General features: G+C 50.3%; 1 protein-coding gene across 2 annotated transcripts in view; it reads right to left on the bottom strand.

The window, feature by feature from the left end:
- The window catches only part of CCDC3 (coiled-coil domain containing 3), a 46547-nt gene extending 36077 nt beyond the window's left edge, over positions 1-10470 (bottom strand). For both annotated transcript variants that reach the window (XM_037390272.1, XM_037390273.1), the window contains exons 1-2: positions 9680-10470; positions 8534-8708 (exon numbers count right to left, since the gene is read on the bottom strand). In XM_037390272.1, coding sequence (XP_037246169.1) covers positions 8534-8708; positions 9680-10092 — 588 coding nt within the window. In that variant the 5' untranslated portion in view covers positions 10093-10470. The remainder of the gene's footprint in view (positions 1-8533; positions 8709-9679) is intronic.
- Positions 10471-14348: the final 3878 nt, after the last annotated feature.

Genomic DNA, 14348 nt, shown 5'->3' with positions numbered 1-14348 from the left:
AGTCTATGTGTGGTAGGATGTCCTCTCTAATCTTCCCACACTGGGGAGGCCCTGAACAGGAGGGCGGGGCAGAAAAGCAGAGGAATCACCAAATCACTCACACACATGGAAAGAGACAAGGGACAGAAGTCAGCCTCCTCGTGTCTTCTTGTTGCTACTTTTCCCATGGCAGTGTCATTTCCAGAGGGTATGGATGACAGGTCCACCTCTCATTACAGTGCTGCAATTCCCAGCCCACCTTCACATGTGGATGCTCGGGAGGGCAGCCTCAAACTTTCCACTGCCCTGCTCCCCAGAGGGAGGTATCTCCCACTTCAGCCACTTCTGTGCTAACACAGAGGGAATGTGACCAGCTTAGTGAAAGTCCCATCCTACCTACCCTGAGACAACAGCAGCAACATCCTACCTGTGCTGTGCCCTACAGAGTTAGCCCCAGCCAGGAAGCTGCATCTTTCCAGCGTGACTGGGAAACATAGTACCTTGGCCGTTGGCTAAGAGTCAGCAGTCAGGGGCTTCCAAAAAAAATCTTTTTCCATCTAAGAAAGCACTGTGGCACGATTTGTGCTTGGCAGCACCACCACAAGTCTTTCAACCACCTCTGGGCTGAAAACCCCAAGGGTACAGCACCCCTCCAGGCACCCTTGGATTTGAAACACAGGAAGGAAAATGGGGTTCCTTCAGCCCCCTCTTTGTCTCAACATGCAGAGCTCAGCTCACGCCAACTGCCTGTGTGGCCACTAGCATTTTTCTACCTCTGTGACGGTGGAAGAAGCCAGACAGACAGCTGAAAAGGTGTCCTGGGGCTGGAGTCAAATGCCTGCTTGCCACCAAGTTCATGTACACCAGCAGATAGCCTCGTACCACAAAATCCAGAAGATTTGGTGCATTTGGCAGAACTTTAAAGCGTGGCTCTGGATAATTAAAAGCAGCTTGGAGCCATGTGGGTCTTCATTAAGTTCCAGTTCCTGGAAGGATCACTGTTTCACCCTTCAGAGGAGGCAGATATGTATATACATGCACATACCCATGGCTCTCTAGGCATTACCTCGCTCAGAGGGCTGGAAACTGGATATTTTTAAGGATATCATGTACTTGGATGTGTCTGAGACATAGCCAGAGAGGTGTGCTCTGGAGTAATCTGCACTGCTTGATAGGGAGCAGGTCAGTCCAGACTCATTGACCAGGAACTGTGACAGCAATTTGGGACTCCCCTCATCTCATCCTGCACCCATGATGGTACCAGGAGGGTGCTAAGTGGCAGCTTCACCTCAGCAGCAACCCACTGATCATGGCTGCCAGTGGGGATGAGAGTTCACATGGGTGGGAAAAAGCTCCTTACTCAACCCCAAAATTCAGGCTGTTCACAACCAATATCAAGTTCAAGGCTCCCATGCTGCCTCAGGCCATCCCTCCTGCATTGTGCATGGCAGCCAGCCAGCCTGCCTCCCAATACAGAAACTGGGTGCCTCTAAAAGACACCCCAAGAACAAAGAAATTTCCCCATTTTTCTCCTGGGGAGTGCTCAGAACACCTTCTGGGTGCTATAAATATGATAAAGACCATATGCAATGCAAACATCCTGTGGATAATAAGGCTGTTGTGTACTCCTTTGTGATCTTTATTCTGTATTTTAGCAGCCTGTGTGGCATGTGGAAAGACAGAAAGGGAGATGCCAATCAGACCTCTAAGATTCCCCTACCACAGCCTGGGTGGGAAGTCTTGGAAATAAGTCAATGCCATTTCTATGCCAAAAGACTCTCGGGGATGTTACCCGAACATATCAACTCTCTCGTGGTCTCCTGTCATCCCAGACACTTGTCAGCAGTTCTCCATTTCATCTAATATTGATTACATGTATTCAAATTAAACACAGATCGTAGGGAGGGGGTACGCTCTGGGTGGGTTTCTGGGACGAAAACAAAAGTGCTGTAAATTACTATTACAACAACCCAGAAGTGAAGTACGCTTTCTACGATGCTATTGGGCTAATGGAGCAACAACTATACTAACAAATGGCCGGGCAAGAAACTGAATGTAAAACAAGATCTTTCAAACCTCTAAATATTGGACCTTACTCTCATCTATTTCAAGGTCGTTTTGCCCTGCCCTTGCCACATAGCTCTGTTTTGAACTGAGAATATTTTCTGTTTCCCTAGTGGCTTAAGACCAGAGAAGGGAAGATCCTTTATGTGGCTCATCCCACAAGCAAACACAAAAGACCAGTACATGGGAATTAAAGAAAACTGTCTTAAGCCAGGCTGCTGCCTGCTCTTTTCCAGACCAGTCCTTTCCCTAAAAACTGCTGGGTCTGGACTCCACAACAAGCATTTTCCAGTTCTGTGATTCGTCTCCCAGTACTTGGAGCAGAGAGGGAACTCCTCAAGCGCAGAAGTTCTTAACTGTTAAAAGAGAAAATCCAAATTGCTTTGTCACTCTATCTCAGTGGATACCATGGATGAAATTTCAGCTGCAATCCATTACAGTTATCAGCTTTTTTTTTTTTTTTTTTTTTTTTTTATTAAGTGGCCAGGCTTTGCATGATTCACACAGCGGAGTCACCTTCTGCATCACCAATGTCTGTCCTGCCACTGCAGGAAGAGCTCTGGTCCCTGCATCCAAGGCAGCTCAGGCCCTTACCAGAGATGCCACAGGGATCTCTCCAGCAGGTGTCTAGCCATGCTACTATTTAATCACTGTCTAGACTCAAAATCAGGGTGGTTAGAAAAATTTTGGGGACTTTCCCAACTTTCCTTCTTCTTTTCCCCTCTCCAGGGGCATGTTGCCTGGGGAGATGGATCAAAACAGGCCCCCACAGCAAACACCACATGCGCAAGCCCTTCTCTGGTAGCCCAAAGAGCTTTTGTGTAAGTGGCTATTTCTCTGTGATTTCAGCCCTCGTGGTCCTACAAAGTGCTACTGAATGAGACCTGCCACCATCCACCCAGGTGGAGAGCATCAGGGAAGAGACAGGCTGGGACCATTGCTGAACAAAAGTGCTGCTGCCCATAGATGGGTTCAGGGAATGACCCGACCGAGTGGCTCCCAGTTCATGCACACAGGTGCTGGTAAAATACAAAGAGTTCTGAAGCTATTTTCTCTACTTCTGCAGAGGAAGAATGACATTTAATTAATTTTTGCTTCGCATAATAATGGCAAGGCCATTTATGCAATTACTTTGCTTTTCTAACACGGTTCCCTTTTCAGCTGTTCCAAAGTGTTCCAATTGCAAGTGTCCTAATCAGGCCGTCAGGTTGTTACAGCAGCCAAAGTGCCACCAGAGAAGAGGACCCAGGCCCAAAGATGCTAAGCAGATATTTGTAGACTGCCCTGCTAACCCACTAATTACCTTGCTTTTTATTTGGGACACTGACTACTCTCATAAAAGCTTTATTACTACCCAGATAAATCTCTGGAGATGAAGGCAAGTTCATTCATCTAAACCAATTGAAGTAACAGCGTGGCTGAGAGCAGAAACAATGCAGGGAGAGAGGCCTAATAAAATATAATGTCCCCCCGCAATCTCACCAAGCTTAATTGAAGTTATTGGACTCTTTAATTTCCGCGGACTTTATCGCAATGCTAGTGCTCTCACAGTTGCTCACAACCGGTTTGACATGCTGCTGTTATTCTCTTGTTATGAAGCAGATGGGGTCATTTTACAGCTCTCCCATGTGAATAAAAAGGGAGGCAGAAAGACCATGTTTCCCTATCAACCTGTTAACAAAACCAGGAGTTAAAGCCTCTCTGAACAACAAATAACTACAAGCGCTGTTAGACACTTCTATTGACCTTATTATCACCAGACCTCAAGTCTCTTTGGCTTAATCCCTCGTGTGCAGACAAGGCAACAAGGACTTCTTTACCAGATTGTACAACCCTGCAGAAGGCCAAGTCAGGAAGAGAAATTACAACCTCTGGATTTCCACTAAAATGGTAAAACTCTGCAGGGGGGCAAGACTTCAGCCCCAACCCACTGTGTCACCCCCAGGCCTAGCAGCAGGCACTGTGAGAGGGGGAAACCGCACAGATGATTCCCACCTCCCAGCTTGAGCAAGCAGAAATCAACCCCCTCCGTGTAGAAAAGTGTCATTTCTCACTTAGCCATAAGAAAAATTTGTTGTGAGAAAGAGGCATTGGCACATATGGATGCTCTCCAGGCCTTCAAGACTTTCCCATTCCCCCTCTCCATCCCTGCAGGAGGATGCCGGCTGCACCACTGAGTGTCATCCCTATTTCCCAAAAAAAAGTCTGACCCTTTAGACTCCTTTTGAGCAAGAAAATGTTGCAAGGCTGCTCCCTAAAAGTATCAGTAATGAAACACCAGCACCACGGGCTGCACCAGAGAAGAACTGGGTGGCACTCAGGGGTTTGTGAGCAATTTTAGGGGCACTGAGGGAAGCAGGAGGTAAAGGAAAAGGGATGCCTGGGGAGGCTTCCTGAGGCAAGGGTGACCCAAAGGCTGCACACTGGCCGGCACGGGGCAGCCTAGCATGCCTGCATAGGAAGCTGTCAGACTTCACAAACTCTTTGATACATCTGCAGGTCTTCTCTCAGGGTCGACATGAGATGTTGGTAAAAACATGGAGCTTTTAAGAAATTTAGTTAGGTTTTGATTACATCTTAATTGATCCTTTCTTTAAAAAAAAAGCACCTTATTAAAAGAAACTGCTGTGACTCCAAGATTCCTTAGACAGTGAATACTGCATTTCCCCCAGGGGCAGAAGGTGGGAAGAATTGACTAAAACTGTAATTCCAAAAGGGAAAAAAGGAGTGTTCCTGTGTTATTATCTCCACCAACATCAGCTCTGGGACTGGGCCAAACCTGGGACCCAGATATCTGCAACATGCTACAAGAAGGGTCCCCTCGCTCTGCAAAAAGTTGCAGTGACTCATTACAAGCCCAGCTCCAACCCCAAGCCTGGTGGGAACTCACAGCTTTAGCAACAACCTTGTGGAAACCACTGCGACAGCAAGCCCGGGTAAAGCAGGAGGTCTGCAAACACCACTAAGGGGCTGTAAGAAAAGTCAAGACAAAGTCCAATTAATTACTGTTCTGCAAATGTGGAAGGCAAAATGCAAGTGCCGAAAGAAAAAACAGCCGGAGCTACCATTGCTCTCCAGAGTGGCCAGAACAAGCACCTGAATGAATTTATGAGACTGTGGAGTTATTGGAAAACTATGGAAAGCAGCACCTGGCCCTCAGCCCAGACTACAAGGGGCTTAAAAAACACAGCTGGAATTAAGCTTCCAGTGGCAGCAGCAAGCCCAGGATGGGGAATGTATTATCCTCAACAAGATGTGGATCTGGCCTCCTTTTACCATGTGCCATGAGCTTCCTAAAAATTAAAAGGGTTTTCCTGCAATGGAAAAGGCAGGTGGCACATCCCTGTCCATTGAGAAGCTCCTGCACATCTCTTGCCTCTCTTTTGCATCATCAGGCACATTTGCTGGGAAAAGGAGCTGTCAGGGTTTTCCTTGTTTCACCCATTGGGACAGCCCAAACAAGGCTGCCTGCACACAAGGCATTACAGAGAGAAGAGGACAAGCAGGACAGCATGCCAGCGATCATCTTTGGGTCCCCGACCCCACGGCTGGCTCGGGCACACCCTTGAGAAGGGACCTCTTTCTTGGAGTGGCATGAGGTGAGGCAAATGATTTTCACCTCTCATGAGGGTCTCTCACCTTCTGGCTGAGCACCCCAGAGCTAACAAACACAAATCATTCATAGCAACTGCACATGCTTCCAGCGCTGAATTCTCCTTTAAAATGTTTGCCCCAGAAACATATAAAAAAGTAGGGCACAGGGCCACAAGCAAATACAGGGATTCAAAAAGTCTTCTGGAGTACAGGATCCAGCTGTAAACAGATTTCATCATCCCTTTATTCCAAACCTACCTGTGCATGCTGCTTTTAGACACAGCTCCTTTTTAAGATGTCCCTGCACACAGCTGTCCCAAGACCCAAAGGCAGGACCTTACCTGCTAACTAACCCAGCTGCCTTCTGCTCTGAGGCTCTCAGCGCGTTCATCTCTTGCCTCTGACTGCCCACAATGTCCATGATGGACTTACCTAGTAATTTTTGTCAGTACGCAGCAGCTAGTGAGACCTGTGACTCCTTGCTGCACTGTGAGCCTCATCAGGAGACCTTTCTCCCTCTAAGCTCTCCACAACTTCACACTGTCTCAGAAGCCCCCCTTGGATGTCCCGAGGCTTCCAAAGAGCCTCTTTTCCAAAAAGCTTCAAGAACAATGCTCCAAGTAAGGCTTGCTTTCTGTGCCATGAAGCCAGCATACACCAGAGGTTTTGGCTCTGGAGCCAGCACAGGGCAGCTTGGCAAGTGCATTTGGAAATGGAAATTGTTAAGTCTGTGATGGGATACAAGCAGACACAGTGGCAATTGGGAAAGTCACCAGTGCATGTAACAAGGCGAAGAAAGGAGCAAAACACTAGAGAGCTGCACCCTGGACATGGGCAGCTACACTGGGAAGAGCTGGGGAACAAGTTCCTAATACCATGGCAGCCAGAAATGCCATCCCCTTCCCAGGCTGGGGTATGCAGGTGCTGGGAGCCCGTGCTCGGCTGGGCAAACACAGATGCAGGCGCTGAACGGGAGCACAGTCAGCCCCAGCTATTTTTAACTGGTGCAGAGGAAGCTTTTACTTTTCATTATGAAGGGGAGGCAAAGTGTCCGTCCGTTGTGCTGAATTTATTCACTCAACGGGTGGGTGTTGAAGTATGTAAAGCCCCCAGCTCCGGTCTGTGCAACCAGCAGCTCTAATATCCCCCTAGTCTGCTCACAGCTGTGCAGGGTCAAAGAGCACAGCAGCTGAAACGCACTTTTGATACATATACTTTTGGTTGCCTCAACTTACCCTGGGGGTTTCTGCCTTGTAATTTCCATTAAAGCTAACTGGCAAGATTCACTGCTGGCATAAGCAAGCACCAATTCATCAAGATCCCCTACCTTTAGGTCAGCACAGCTAAATAAACAGTATGGAGGTATCACAAGCAGAGACTGGGAGCTGGAGCTGGTGGTCCCCCAACACCACTTTGCTCCCCCAGAGAAAAATCTGTGGGTTTGGCAGCAGCAGTGTCTTTACTTGCCAAATACATTGCTTGGGGCAGAGGAGAGCCTGCGGGCTGGCAGGGAGGAGGCAGGGCTGGGACTGGGGCTCTCCGCCTCCCCCTTCTTGCCCAGCCAGGGTTACAGCTCTGTGATCTAATTGTAAGGTGATTCATTTTCTCTTCAACATCAATTCCTGCTGCTGTCCCCAAATCTATATTTCAACATGACTGTTCCCCACTCACTCCCCAAAATACCAGCAGTGAGAAAACACTCTCTCACGGGACATCCCAAGGATCATCCCAAGGAGTAGGGCTGTGTCCCTGGCCAGACAGCCATGCAGCAGTACAAACTTGGTATGCTGGCTATCAGCCAGCTGGTGAAGGGAAAGGGCTCAGCTGGCTACAGAGCTCCCTCCATCCATCTCCCAAACAAGTCACTAGTGCATTTCCTGCCATATGTAAACATTGTCCTTTGGATCAGTCCACAGAAAACAAGCGATGACACATGTCCTGTCCATCCTGAGCTAAAGAGACGCCTAAAATATTCTTGGCTACCAGTAGAAACCACCAGGCTGACAAAACAAGGTCTGGCACTAAAACAGCTCTCCAAGTTCCACTTATGCAAATGTAGATGCACATCCAGACTATGCACACACAAAACTACAGGTTGCTCCTCCCTGCCAAGGAAGTATTTATTAAAATCCTGTATTTCTTACACACGCTACAGTCCCATAAAGGGGCTCAGAAGCCACTAACAACAGGCATCGCTGGACTTTTCATACTAAAAATGTACTTTCTTAAGGGAGGATCGCCTAGAGGGTGAACTATTTGCTGTGGCCCCCCTTGAGAGGAGAAAGAGGCATTTCATTTAGCTTGTTCAGAATTAAGTGCCAGCATCGCTCAGACGAACCATGCCCTCATCACTCAGGCGAAACGTGCCCTCAAGAATCTATTTTTCCCCAGCTGCTACAAAGACAGCTTAGGGCGGTTCGTTCAGGAGATGTTTATGCTGTTATGTGGAGCGAGGCAAAAGTAATCCCTCACAGTCTGTCATGGTCCAGGCGCTGCTCTCACTACATGAGATGAACACAGAAGCACAAAAGCAAAGATCTGCTTCTGAACACTTCAGCTGAAGTTAAAAGTACGGGGTCTAGAGACAGCAAACCCAAGCACGACCTGGGTGGAGCAGAACAGGGTCACCAGCAATACTGGTTTCCAATCTATTGCTCATCAACAGGTTGATAGCGAGCTTTACTTGGGTCCACAGAAAGCTAAGGAGCTACCACAGAGGTCAGCTTTGGAAACAGAGTTTAACATCATCCCACCAGTGTGTTACTTTGCCCGTGACACCGCAAAAGGGCCAGGAAAATCAGGGACCTGCTGCTCTGCATTCATAGACATATGTTTGCAAAAGCCATGGATGTGCCCGCTTCGAAAACAAGCACTGGAGAGCAAACAAAAACCTTACCCGGTTGTCCTCTTGAATCTCCCAGTCAGTGGAGAAGCTCAACACATGCTGTGCCTGCGAGCAGTTAGAAAACTGGAAAAGGCTGGCAAACATCCTTCTGTTTTCCTGAGTGTCCGGGAAAATCGCCTCCTGGAAGTTGACTCCATGCGGCAGGAGGATGTAGTTCTCATCCATTCTGAAACGCAAAGGGTGTGGGCAGCCTGCTGTGAGGCTGGACAGCAGGAGTCACCTCCCATACTTCAGCTGGGCTCACCCAGTGCCACCGAGGTCACACACGGACAGGCTTTTAGCTCACCTGGCTCAGCTCTCCTAGCACTTTGTTGCCAAGATGGCAATTTCCACCATGGAGGACTGGACCAGGCAGCAGCAGTAAGGACCTAATGGGCTTTTGCCACCCTGCAGACACCAAGGAACCCCCATGAATCAAGCAAATTACATTTTGGCCCATGGTTCCTACTGAATTTGCACTGCTTTGCCCTTGATCCCAGAGTTCTCCTTTGAACAGTCAATGTAACTTCTGTAACACGTGTTCAAGGACCTTGCTACCAACCAAGCGCTGGGCGCCATCCATCCCCGTTTGCTTGTGCACCCAGTGTAAGGACACACCGAGCATTTCAAAACAAGCCGCTCAGCAGTATTTCACAAACCCTCTTGGACTGAAAGGTCGCGGCGATGGCTCTGTTCCCACAGCGGGTTTATTTTCTTGTTCTTTCGATGAGCCCAAAGTCAGGATTTGACTGGGAGAGCACCGAGAAAGCTGTCGGGGGACGGGTTTGGAACCCCCCCGGCACACCGGGCGGGCAGGCACCGGCCTCCCCTCCCCCCCTGCCCTGACCCCCGGCCGCGGGAGCAGCAGCAGCAGCACCCAGGGGCTGCCCCACAGCCGCTCCCTGCGGATCCGCTGCCCTGCAGTGTTGGAATATTATGGGTTTAGGGGCTGGGGGATGGCGGGGTGTGTGTGTGTGTGTGTGTGCATTTTTTTTCCCCCGATGAAACCGTGGGCGAAGGCGCAGCAGGGAGCGCGGAGCGAACCCTCCCGGGCAGAAGGTGCCCGCGGAGATGCCCCCGCCAGCGGAGATGCGCTGGTACCGGGATGCCGACCCGCCCCCCGCCCCGGGCCACCCCCCCACCCGCCCCGGGACTCACCGGAGGAAGAAGAAATACGCGTAGCCCTGCATGACGGTGTGCGAGTGGCAGGAGAAGTACCCGAGGCCGGTGAGGTTGAGGCGGGAGCCGGCGGGCACCTCCAGCATGCTGCCCCACGCCTGGTCGCACAGCAGCTCGATCTCGGCCGAATAAAAGAGCCCCCCCGCCCCCTGCGGGGGTCCGGCGGGGGGGCCCCTCTGCCAGGGCAGGTAGTTGTAGGCGCCGTAGGGGTCGGGGTGCAGCGCCAGCACCCGCGCGTAGACGATGATAGCGGCCAGCTCGGCTCGGCAGCCCTCGCTGAGCGGCCGCCACTCGGCCGGCAGCTGGCAGCCCCCCCCGGCTCCCGCCCGCGCCCCCAGCCCCAGCCCCAGCCCCAGCACCAGCAGCGGCAACAGCCGCGGAGGGGGCGGCATCGCGGGCGGCTCCGCGGCCGGGGGTGGGGGGGCGGGGGATTGGGGGCGGCTGGAGCGGCGGGGGGGGGCGGTGCGGAGCCGCTGCGGGCTGCCCCGGAGGCTGCGGGGGGGTGGGGGTGGGGGGTGAGGTGCAAAAGGGCCGGGGTGGAGAAAGCAGGGGAGCAGCTAGGCGGAGATGCGAAGGGGCAGGGAGGCGAGAGGGCGGGGGTGCAAAGGGGTTGGGGCGGGAGGGGGGGCTGTGCCAGGAGGCAGATGCGCAAAGGGCTGAGATCCGGGCAGGCAGGGGCAAAACGGGCCGAGGGGCAGGGGGTGTGCAGGGGCAGAGCTGCGAAGCGCAGAGATGCGAAGGGGAGGGATGGGAAAAGACGGAGATGTGAAGGGGGCAGAGAGGCAAAGGGGAGGGATGTAAATGAGAGAGGTGCAAAGGGGGAGGTGAAAAGGGAGGGATGCAAAGGGGAGGGATGCAAAGGCAGAGTTGCAAAGAGGAGGAATGCAAAGGGGAGAGGTGGACAGGACAGAGAGTGGGGAGAGATGTAAAAGAGCAGAGATGCGAAGGGCCAGCACGCCCCGGAGGGGGGCAGCTCTGCCAGGCGTCCCCTGGCCGCGGGTGGGCACTGGCGGCACCCAGGGCTTCGGGAGGCGAAGGGGGGGCTCCCAGGGTGCTGGAAGTGCAAGGGTCCCGGTGGAGCAAGGGGCTGTGCACAGCTCCTGCTGTGGAAGCGGAGCCTAGGAAACTGAAGGGGGGGGGGGGGGGGGGGGAAGGTTGTAACCCTGCTCACCTACTTCTCCCACTTCAAATGAGTATGGGCAAAAATTTGTGAGTGGAAGAGAGCAGCTCTTCCCAGCATCCTGCAACCGTTTTTCAAAATGCTTCTGGGAGCAAGCTAAAAAAGAAAAGTCAGGTCTTGATACATTTTCGCTTTCCACTGTTTCCTCCTAGAACTGGCCGAGGCAGCTTCGGGCTTCTCCAGCTTTTTGGCAGATGGCTCAGACACCGACCCTCTCCCTGCATACAAACTACTGTGGAGCTTCTCCCGAGGACCCCTGGGGGCCCCGCACCACTCGCAGCCTGAAATAGCCCCCTTCTATTTCAGTATTCTCCTTTTCCCACATCTGATCTCACTGGGGGTAATAGTCAGGAATGGGCATAGGATGCTTAAAAATTTCTGCTAGAATATGGATATGATGGAGACATGGTCCCGGCTAAATCTCTCCCTAGCTGTGATGACTACTGAAAGTTTGACAGCATGTCCTGGCTGGTTCCCTTAGTCTCATCCTCTGTCTGTCTGTCTGTCTCAATCTGCCTCTCTGGTCCTCTGCAAGGACAAGGAGCTCTTGGGAGCAGAAGGTGCCTTTTTGCTCCGTGTTCGTGATGTGCCCCCCATAAGGTGGGAGAAGGGGGGGGGAGGAGCAGCTCATGGATGACTGGTGTTTGAAATAATGTGCAAAATAATGAATTGTCAGTTAAATAATGCTGAGCCAACTTCACAACAGTGAGACAAGACTTCTTCTGTGACAAGTGTCTCCCTCTGGAATAGTTTCATCAGGCTCAGTTGTGTGCTGAAGAGTTTAACAGCAGTAATATTCATATTTCATGATGGCATGGTCCTACAATGTATTTCATCATAACTTTATGCAAGAACAGCAAAGCTGGCTCTTGCCAAAACAGAAACAGATTTTTATTTTTTTCCTAACAAAAATTCCAGAATGACAGATAAAGCTTTTCTAAATTTTTTATAATCTGTTTCTTGAAGATCAACAAATTGCTTGCAAATTTCAGATAAAAAAAAGCTTAAAAGACAATCCTGAAAAGAATTTTTTGAAGAAAATATGCTCAGGAAATCCCAACAGACCAACAAGCTCGATGCTTTTTTAATGTTAACCATCGGAAAAACTGCTTTTGCTTTGGAAACTGAAGGGACTAAACTGTGGTAGAGAAGGTTTCAGAGCCTTATTCAGTAGGGTTTAGATACATAAATAAGAACTAAGGAGAAAAACAAAGAATTGAGGCTGATGTTGACTTCAGACAAAGCTGGGACAGTCCTGGAGTTGTGCTATCCAGCATACATGGAGGCCTCAGTACCAACTGCAGTTTTCTGCTGAGAAGTGGTGCTTCGAGATGTTGGCAAAGACACGAGGGTCATGTGAAGAAAGAGAGAAACACTGCAAGTGATGGGAGAGACATTCAGCCCACACAAGGTGGTCTCTCTAAGCATTATGACTGGTGTCAGAGCCTGGTGGCTTCAGCAACACGAACCTCGTGTTGGTTGTGGACAGTAACATACAGGTGTGCTGCTGCTGAGGAGGGAGCCCCAGGAAGCTGATGAGACATTTGTAACCATAGGTTGGCTGCTTTTGTCCTGGGAACTAAATTCCTAGCCTGTGTGAAACACAACTGCTATTTCTTCTGTGTAGAAATACATGACTGATATCTTCTGGGTAGAAGAGCCTCATATTTAAGCTCCACCTCTGTTTATTGTGTGTTGCAAGTGAATTATGGTCAAATGTCCTCAAACCACTTCAGCAATGCCTCATCTAAGCTGTGATCTGTTCTGCTATTCCTCACATTTCAGTTAGCCACCACATAACAACTGGAAAGGAGGACAGGGTGAGAAAGGGAGTGACATGGGGAGCTCACACCCAAAATATGGATGTGTCTTTTCTTAATGCTGCCATTAATAGTGCAAATTAAACTGCTTATATCTCACCAGAGTCTTTCAACCAGTGAGCCATCTCAGAAAACACAACAGTGTTTTCTGGCGTAGGCTGGTGCTGGCTGATGCTCTCCAATTCACTTTTTGGTGGTGATTACCAGAGTGGGGAAGCAAGTAATTGATGTTCTGTGGAATTTCTCTATCATTCTGCAGAGTGGTTTTGTTGGCATTTTGAGGATACAACAGGAATCCATGGAGCTGACTTCAGAGCAGAATGAGCTGAAAGGAGGCCAAGGCCATGACTCTGGAGCAGACACAGTAGGTATGCAAGTCTGCACATAAAAATACCTCTCACTTGGAAGTGCCCGATTTCCTTGTTCTCTTCCATTTATGTTTGCTGGTGCTGTGCCCAGTGTCGTTGTGAGGGCTTGGGGTGGCTCATCTTCTCCCACGACCTCTGTGTGACACCCCCAGCTGAGACCTTGTCCTGTCAGGAGGCTTTCTGGAGATTCATGGAATCACAGAAGCATTCAGATTGGAACTTTGAGATCAAGTCCAGCCATTACCCCAGCACTGCCAAGCCCACCACTAAACCATGTCCCTAAGTGCCACATCTACACATTTTTTAAACACCTCCAGGGATGGTGACCCCACCACCTCCCCGGGCAGCCTGTTCCAATGCTTCACCACCCTTTCCATGAAAAAATTTTTCTTAATATCCAACCTAAACCTCCCCCGGCACAACGTGAGGCCAATTCCCCGTGTCCTGGTGCTTGTTCCCTGGGAGCAGAGACCGACCCCCCCTGCCTACAGCCCCTGCCAGGCAGCTGTAGGGAGCCATCAGGTGCCCCTGAGCCCTCCCACCTCCAGGTTGAATCCCCTGAGCCCTCCCACCTCCAGGTTGAATCCCCCAGCTCCCTCAGCTGCTCCTCAAAAGACTTGGGCTCCAGCCCCTTCCCCAGCTTCGTTGCCCTAATCATCAGTGTGTAACCTTTCCTTTAGGCTTTCTTGCCTAATCCATCAGTGTGTAACCTTTCCTACTCATCCCGACAAGCTGGTCCCTTGGGCTGTCTGAAATCTGAGTTCATTATCAACTTTCAGATCAGTATTTTAGTAAAGAATTAGAACCATCTATATTCAGATCACAGTGATTAACATGATTTGGCTCTTGAATTTCTCTCCACAGAAGCACCATCAATTTTCTTCTCCTTCATTTCTGAGGTATTGAAAAGTAGCAGCAGCATGTGAATCTGTTCAAGGAGTCCTTTCTTTTCCAGCTCTGGATAACAAGGAATTAATGACATGAAATAAGGATTTAGAAGCCCTCCCTGGAGACTGCATCCTTCAGATCTGTGTTTGCTGTTTCTCTGCAGGGATCCGCCGGCTGATCTGAGATGTTCTTCAGTGCAGCAGGAATACCTTTGTGCTGTGAACCCAGCGTGGGTCTGACAAGTGCTGCAGCCCAAACTAGCTAAGCAGAGGAGCACCAATACAGCCAATTGCCGTTCAGGCTGTGCTTTCAGCTACTCATGCATGTGCCACAGTTACTCATTAACTTCCTCTGCTTAGATAGCCTTGTAGACTTTGAGACAGGCTTGTGGT

The sequence above is a fragment of the Falco rusticolus genome, chromosome 5 (genome assembly GCF_015220075.1).
Source record: "Falco rusticolus isolate bFalRus1 chromosome 5, bFalRus1.pri, whole genome shotgun sequence".
Taxonomy (NCBI): domain Eukaryota; kingdom Metazoa; phylum Chordata; class Aves; order Falconiformes; family Falconidae; genus Falco; species Falco rusticolus.
The sequence above is the reverse complement of the archived record's forward strand: the minus strand, read 5'-3'. Positions and strand labels throughout refer to the sequence as shown.